The following is a 7500-nucleotide window of genomic DNA, read 5'->3' on the forward strand; positions in this document are numbered from 1 at the left end:
GAAAACAGTGTGCAACTACTGTTTACTGATCCATTACGCCCAAATCTGCATGGACGTTTAGCGCTTCTTACTTAAACCAGCAAGTATTGTAAAGTAAAGTAAAGTAAAGTGGTGCATTTATATAGCGCCTTTATCACTAAATGGCATAATTAAAGCCAATACACAATGCCAAACACTGTACACGTATGCTTTGCAGTTTTCTTCGTAACCTGTAGATTCAAACTTGCCTTTGGTTTACTGTCATTCGCTAAAATTGCATGGCATTCACTGAGGCACCCTTTGGTCGCTAAGATAGCCTTGGTTGGAGTCTGACGGTTTTCCGTGAACCGGGCAACAAATAGCAATTGTACATGCAGCAGGGACAGTGCGGTGATGATCTTGATGAAATACTCCTTTGCTGCAACACCAGACACTCCTGGCATAATGCCGACCAGAAAGTTTCCCTTCAAGGCCAAGTTTTCTTTGCTTTAAAGCATGCTTCGTTTCGTTTGCTGTCCGAACAGTATGAACCCCAGAAACGCTAAATAATTGTTTACTGTTGCGGAAGTAAAACAACATACGTGCAAGAATGTGCTGACTCTAATTAATCCTTGACAGGTTTCGCGTCAAGATGATCTACATGTACTGATGTCGCCAATTAACCGGAAGTTAGTTATGACAAGCTGTCAGGTTTCGTTTCAAGTCGTTGAGGAGACTACCAACGAAGTCACGCAACGGTGAGAAAATACAATGTGTAAAAGGCGCGCGGGGGATTTCTGTTCCAAACTCAACTTTTATAGAGCTGCTGGAACAACATGCAATCCACAGAAACCAGCATCAAACACTACAGTAAGACAGGAAAAATGAAAATGGCCAAATATTCAGTATTAAATAACACACGAGATTCCAGACGAACACAATGACAGTTTGTCGGCCAGCACATGTACGTACGTCTTGAGAATTTGAATTTGAGCTCGATGTGGTGGTCGAGGTCGAGCTTGAGGTGGAGCTTGAACTGGTTGAAGTGACGCCCTGGCTTGGAAGACATGATAGAGCCTCATCGACCGCCCTTGCTTTAAACTGCCTGGGATACGCGGCAGAAGCAATTGACCTTGAAAGTTCATCCGACATGTTTGTGTTTTCCCGCGCAATAGATGATCGTGTGACTTGTCACATGTACTCGCTCGCACCGATTAGGTATTAAGTTAAATCATACTTATTAATTTGAAGTTCTGTCAGTGGTCTGAAATGAAAGAATTTCGCAAACTTACCAGGGGCCCGTCGAATTGTGTTAATTTGTCGACGATTCCTGGCTTTTACATTCCAGATGCGATGAACTGCTAGATTAAATGAAATTATAACAATCACTTTGAGTCCAAAGGAGTCTGAAATGATCTCAAATCTTCTTGTTCTTCTTCCACCATTTCTTTTCCATGGAAAATCCTTAATTTTTTAATGAGGGATCTTAAAATATGTACAGATATCAAATGAAAATAGAAGTCAACAATGTAAATGTAAATGTGCGCTCAGTTGACCGCTCCCAACAAGGGCTTTTCAGGATCAACCGGCTCAACGGGATCGGACCGAATGCATGTGAAGGCGCCCATGGCTGCCGCCATACGATCCATGTGTGATCTCGGAGCACCGCAAACCCAGCCAGATGTAAATGACTGGGAGTCGATTTTGAGGAGGGAGGAAAACCGGAGTACCCGGAGAAAAACCCTCAGAGTCAGGTTGAGATCGACTGAAACTCAGCCCACATACAACCCAAGGCCAGAGGTGGGAGGCACGATTGATGACCACTAAACCACCCTGACTCCCCAATGCAACAATGCAACAATGCAACCTTAACTAATCAAACAGAAACTTATACTACTATGCTTCTTTCAAACTGAATTGTTAGACTTGGTTTTCTGACAATGTCTTCTGATAATGAGTTCCTATCCCTTATAGTTCGTGGGAAATAAGAGAACAAAGCTTTCTTCTGGAGACGGAAAAGGGGTTGTAAATGAGAAGAGTAAGTGGATGCCCAAACTGAGTATTGAAGATATGGGAGTATTAAAGAGTTGTATAATGTGCAAAGAGTATTAGAAAAGAAAAACTGTCGTGATTTGATCATAATCCCAGTGGATTTGGCAATTTTGGAAGAAATCGCTTTTATATGAGCCTGCCCTGAGAGGTTTTGATGGATGATAACACCTATAAGAATTCTGTGCTTTTCTACTCTATTAGTACTATTCTTATCGATGCTAATAGAAAAACCATCAAGACTTATTTTCTTTCTTGCAGGCCTTTCGTGCGCCCTGCCACTTTTGAAGGAAAACTTTCAAAGCAGTTCGATACGTCACAAATATGTGTTTTCCATACTAATGGCGATCGCTGGACCAAGACATATTTGCAGAGATTTGACCGAAAGTAACGGGAACACTGACACCATTGTCTGATTTGGGGAAAGAAAATTTCAGTTGCGCGTCAAACATACACGGTTTTAGTTCACATTTTAAGAGGAGAGAAGACGAAAAAATGTTCAGAAGGTGTGAAAATCATACATTAACAATACAGAGACTTTCCATGCCTTAAAAAGGTAAGGTAAAGTCTCTGCTTAAGACCCAGAAGGCTCATCAGGCCGGCGCTTATCTCCGGTTTCTGTAGCATGAAGCGACTAGGAGTATTTATGCTCCCCCCTGGATGGGATGCTAGTCCATCACAGGGTTACCCCAGCATTACGCCGGTACCCATTTATACACCTGGGTGGAGAGAGGCACCGTGAGAGTAAAGTGTCTTGCCCAAGAACACAACACAATGTCCCCGGCCAGGCCCCGAACCCAGACCACTCGATCCGGTGTCGAGCATACTAACCATGAGGCCACCGCGCCTCCCCTTCCCATGCCTTAGTCCAGAGAAAATAAGACTTGATGGTGGAAAAAACAAGCACTGTTTCTTTGACAAGGAAAAGCACTTTGGCACACGAAGGAGTAGAAAACTTCGGGGTTCAGTATTCGCTGTGCCACTTTTACCGGAAATATCTCTAGTCAAACCTTATCTTTGGCTCACAAACTTTCACCTGTTGACTGCTTTTCGTGGACCAACGTCAGAAATAAAAGTCCTGTACTGTTAACGAAAGAGTTCAGTTTAAACAAAAAAAGCTATAAAGCGATTGACATTTTGCAAAGTGACTCTTTCGTCCGGATAGAATGTACTCGCTTCAAAGAGAAAACAAACGAAATTCTTCTGTCATGCTTTTCTGTTACCTACCTTGACTCCATTCATGAATAAATTTTAAGCTGTGAGATCCTTTGAACGGATTACTAGCTCATTTACCAGTGACTCGCCACAAGCAAATCCCGTCAAACTGGCAAATTTGTTTTGCATTCACTTCAAGCGCGGGTATCCTCGTGAAAAAACCACAACAGAAAATCTTAATGCCGGTTCCAGTTACTTCAATACTCGACAACATCCATTTTTGTGATTTGCACATTCAATCATGACCATAACCGTTTCAAATAAGGCAAATTTTTCCAACTTCGCGCAATTCTTTGACAAACCTGAGCACACCGCAGCATTCTAAAACAGCCGATCTAAGCATGTTTCGTTTCATCCGAAATAAAGGACTTTCCTATGTAGAAGGAATTGCCGAGATCTTTCTCTCTTTTGTCTATCTTCTTTCAGTATTTGTACCACAAGCGCACGGAGAGCATTCATTTTGAAAGTAAATGCAATAAAAACTACAACTAGCGACAGCGTCGACATCTTTTCTTCTCGCGTTCTAAGGCTGCCTCGAAGGTTTTCAACCAATCAAAATGCAAATAAAATTAAATTTGCCATTGATAATGCGCATGCGTGACATTAGTCTCCTTTGTTGGCACAGGCATGATGTGATAAAATGAGGGTACGATCCAGCTGAATGCAATTTGCAATCAAGATTCCAACGATTAATTGGACAGAATGCAAAGAAATTGACCCAAGATAGAACAGTATGTGTATTGATACAAAGCCATATTCAATGAACATCGGCGGAGGGAAGGACTGACTGACTCGACCGGGGTGTCAATTAAATAGGGTGCATTTAATAGAGAGTAAGCGTTTATTATATAATTAATGGTTCGATCTTTGATTACACTCTGGAGGGGAAGTTGTACTTTAAAAATTGTGACCAATACAATCATATTATCTGCGGTATCTTCGGCCATTGTTTCCAATTCACGGTTTTCACATGACGTCACGACCGCCATGTTGGCGCCCCTAAACAAAGAAAAGGCGGCCATGTTGGTACCCCGACCAAATCCTCCGGGAATTTCACTCTATTATTATGCAAACACTTTCTTTTGTTTTCGTTGAAAAACATGGCTGTTGATCACGTGAGTGAAAACCAGCAATAAGAGAAAGTATTGTTCATTTGAAAGTCTAAAGTAGCCTGCAGTGCAGGCGTCGTTTGGGCGCGCGAGTGCACATTTTCGTATTAGGCCACCATCTTTCTAAGATTTGGTAACTGTGAAAGATTGGGGCGAGGAAATATTTGCCGAGGGAGTAGGCGCCACCCCCAACCCGCCACTGCACCAACCCTCTCCCGGTCAAGCATCTAATCACAATCCAAGATGGCGGCATCGAAAACCTGGTTTATCTAGCGTTCCGCGCCAAAATAACGCAGGCTAAGTCTAAAGCAATTCATTGATTACATTCCACGTGATTGAATTTAAAATTAGCCAAAACTTTGTTTCCAATCAGTGCGGTGCAAAAACAAATTAATTGACAATCTTAAGGCTGAGCAAGTATGGGGGACTTGATATCGTAGGGGGCTTAACATGGGGGCCTTGATATTCTCGGTAACGTTCCAAACCCTGCTCACCTAACGATACGTCTAATGGGCAAAAACAATAGTTCTGCACGCGCTGTACGTGCGTTTTACATTTTGATACATTTCTTTGCCGTTCTCGTCTTGACAACGGCGTGATATGATCAAATTTGAGGTATTGTGTAGGACGACAGCACCTGATGATGAATTGTCAATTTTTCTGTCGAAATATCCAAATCGTCCTCACCAATTTTATTTTTGGAATGTGTACGCACGTTTTCCAAGCCGAGCAAATTGCAGTAATCGCAAGATTATTACAATAACGGGAAATAATATTTTTAGACAACTTCCTCTTAGCTGTCGTCGACGTCTTTGCTTTAGGAGGGAGCTTACGAAACGAGGACGACGGCGGCTACGAGGACTTCATTTAAAAATACAAGTTCGCGTTATTTATATCACTACGAAACTATTTCATGTCGTTTCGCGTTAAAAATGTGTATTAACTGTCGAGGAATTGAACTGATATGAGTGAGTTGGAAGCGTAGAGAGAGAATTGAAAATTCATCGTCATGTGCTAACGTCCTCCACAGAACCTTGAATTTGGTCATTTCAAGTCGTCATTTGGGAGATGACGGCAAAGAAATGTACCAAAATGTATGACGGATGATGGTGAAAATATTTGAAAGTCATACGCTTACCTGGCTCGAACCAGTTGTATTACTCTAAGAGACCTTGTTATTAGAAGGGACATAATTACTATGCTGTACCACGTAACAGCAATGTTATGGTAGCATATGAAGCACCAATCATTGAATCAATAGACCCCCAATAGACTTTATTTAAAACTCGGAATTGGTAAGTATAGTTTGACCGTGTAAAAAAAATGAAAGTCAAATTTAAAAAATATATATATATATGAAGTAATATCCTGAATATTATCTGATGAGTGTGGACATTTTTTGACCTTTAGAAACAGAGCTGTAGTAATTAAACGATGAACAACTACCTCTGAAGTCTTGTACCAGTTTATTACTATTGAGCGCTCTCTGAAATACATTCAAATCGAGTTTCAAAAAATATGCGTGTCATGTGCAATAAAAATATGGAGAAATTATTATTGCTTACACTTAAAAACAACTTAACGAAAGAGATTTTTAAAAATTCGAAGACCATTGGCAGTTCTCAATTTATCAATTATTCGGCTTACCAGAATGCGCATTTTGTTAAGCAATAATTGGTATTTCATATGGTACCATAACACAGCTGTTACGTGATAGTTGTAGTTATAGTTCTCATAGTAAGAAGGTCTCTTAAAAGTAGTGAAACTGGTTCCAGCCACCTTAAGTCGCTGGCTATGAACTGCGATGACAATTCTCGCTCAGAGCTGTCACCATACGCGCGTGGTTCAACATGAAACGACTTTCATACGTGACTTTCCATGATCAATTATTGTTATCATGTGCACTGTTACGAATATGCGAGGGTCGCCGCCGACTTATCAATACATTCATCGTTTGGAGCATCCAAAAATGTTAGCAGTTTCTTTTCCCAAAAGGGTCTCTCGAGCGGATTGAAGTAATCAATAAAACTCCTTTTCTGTAGTTTTCGAGGAAGCTTTTCCCGATCAACATTGTCAATTCGTACCATTATCAAACTGTCATCCATGGCGTTCAAAAGGCGATATTTCGCAATATTCAACTCGTGGCTGCAGTAATTGCTATTGAAGAAATTGTTCGATAACACGGCTATGATTTTGAAACTTTTGTACACACATTCTGCCATACTGTCGTAAAATACTTTTCCAGGTTCGAAGTCTCTGTAGTGTATGCAACATTTGAGTTCGTTTCTTTCTTCCAATAAGGGAAGAAGCCTTTCAGTTACCCAAAGTTGGTCCATTTGGCTGTAAATAATAAAGGCGTCGTACTCAAACCCTAGACAAAAAAAAAACAAAACAAAACAAAAGAAACATATACATGAATTGATCATTGTAGGAACTGCTCATATCTACCTAATTAGATGCGCCCCCAATTTTGACATCCAACGCCAAAGTTTCCCTTTAGGACTAAGCCTTTGCTACATATTTCCGACAATAAGGTTTGGGTAAAGGTTAGCGTTATATTTAGGTCAGGGTAAATGCAGGTGTTTAAATATCCTTACTTGAGGGGTAGCATTTTGGGCACACTTTGTGCCGTTAATTGTCTTTAGCACTGGATGTATTTTGTCCTTCCTTTTCATTGGCCGAGAGCTCACCACGTGACCTGCAAATAACTGCCTACAAATAAGTGTTTTGCATTCTCGTCACCAGAGCCTAGGGTAGACCATTCTCGTCACCAGAGCCTCGGATTGACCCAAGGCTCTGGGAAACTCTGTGTAGAAGAACATGCGCCGTAGGGTTCTTACAGCCACAAATTGGCTATTTGAACCTTACAGCGCCTGCTCACTCCTCGTGCTAACATGAATGCACCAATTAGAGACGCTTTTAATTGTTCTTCACGAAAACCAATGAGAAGACACTTTGTTTAGGGTTCCCCAGAGCTCTTCTCTCCCTCGGTCAAGAGAAAAGCTCTGAGGTCGAGATTGAGTGTTTTTCTGCAAATAATATTCTGCTCATGCGCAGTTGACATCACGCTCTTGTAAGAAAATGGCAGATCGGTTTCCCGAGCTGTCAGAGAATGATTCGACATCTTTAGTTGATTGAAAGAACAGTGAGAGTACTAAGAAAGGAACAA

General features: G+C 41.2%; 2 protein-coding genes across 4 annotated transcripts in view; both read right to left on the bottom strand.

The window, feature by feature from the left end:
* The window catches only part of LOC137969906 (uncharacterized), an 18959-nt gene extending 18411 nt beyond the window's left edge, over positions 1–548 (bottom strand). For both annotated transcript variants that reach the window (XM_068816313.1, XM_068816314.1), the window contains exon 1: positions 228–548. In XM_068816313.1, coding sequence (XP_068672414.1) covers positions 228–422 — 195 coding nt within the window. In that variant the 5' untranslated portion in view covers positions 423–548. The remainder of the gene's footprint in view (positions 1–227) is intronic.
* A 5233-nt stretch (positions 549–5781) lies between these two features.
* LOC137970079 (uncharacterized) overlaps positions 5782–7500 on the bottom strand; it is a 37339-nt gene continuing 35620 nt past the window's right edge. For both annotated transcript variants that reach the window (XM_068816553.1, XM_068816552.1), the window contains one exon: positions 5782–6702. In XM_068816553.1, the coding sequence (XP_068672654.1) occupies positions 6239–6702 (464 nt within the window). In that variant the 3' untranslated portion in view covers positions 5782–6238. The remainder of the gene's footprint in view (positions 6703–7500) is intronic.

Source organism: Montipora foliosa, chromosome 9 (assembly GCF_036669935.1).
Source record: "Montipora foliosa isolate CH-2021 chromosome 9, ASM3666993v2, whole genome shotgun sequence".
NCBI classification, from domain to species: Eukaryota; Metazoa; Cnidaria; class Anthozoa; order Scleractinia; family Acroporidae; genus Montipora; species Montipora foliosa.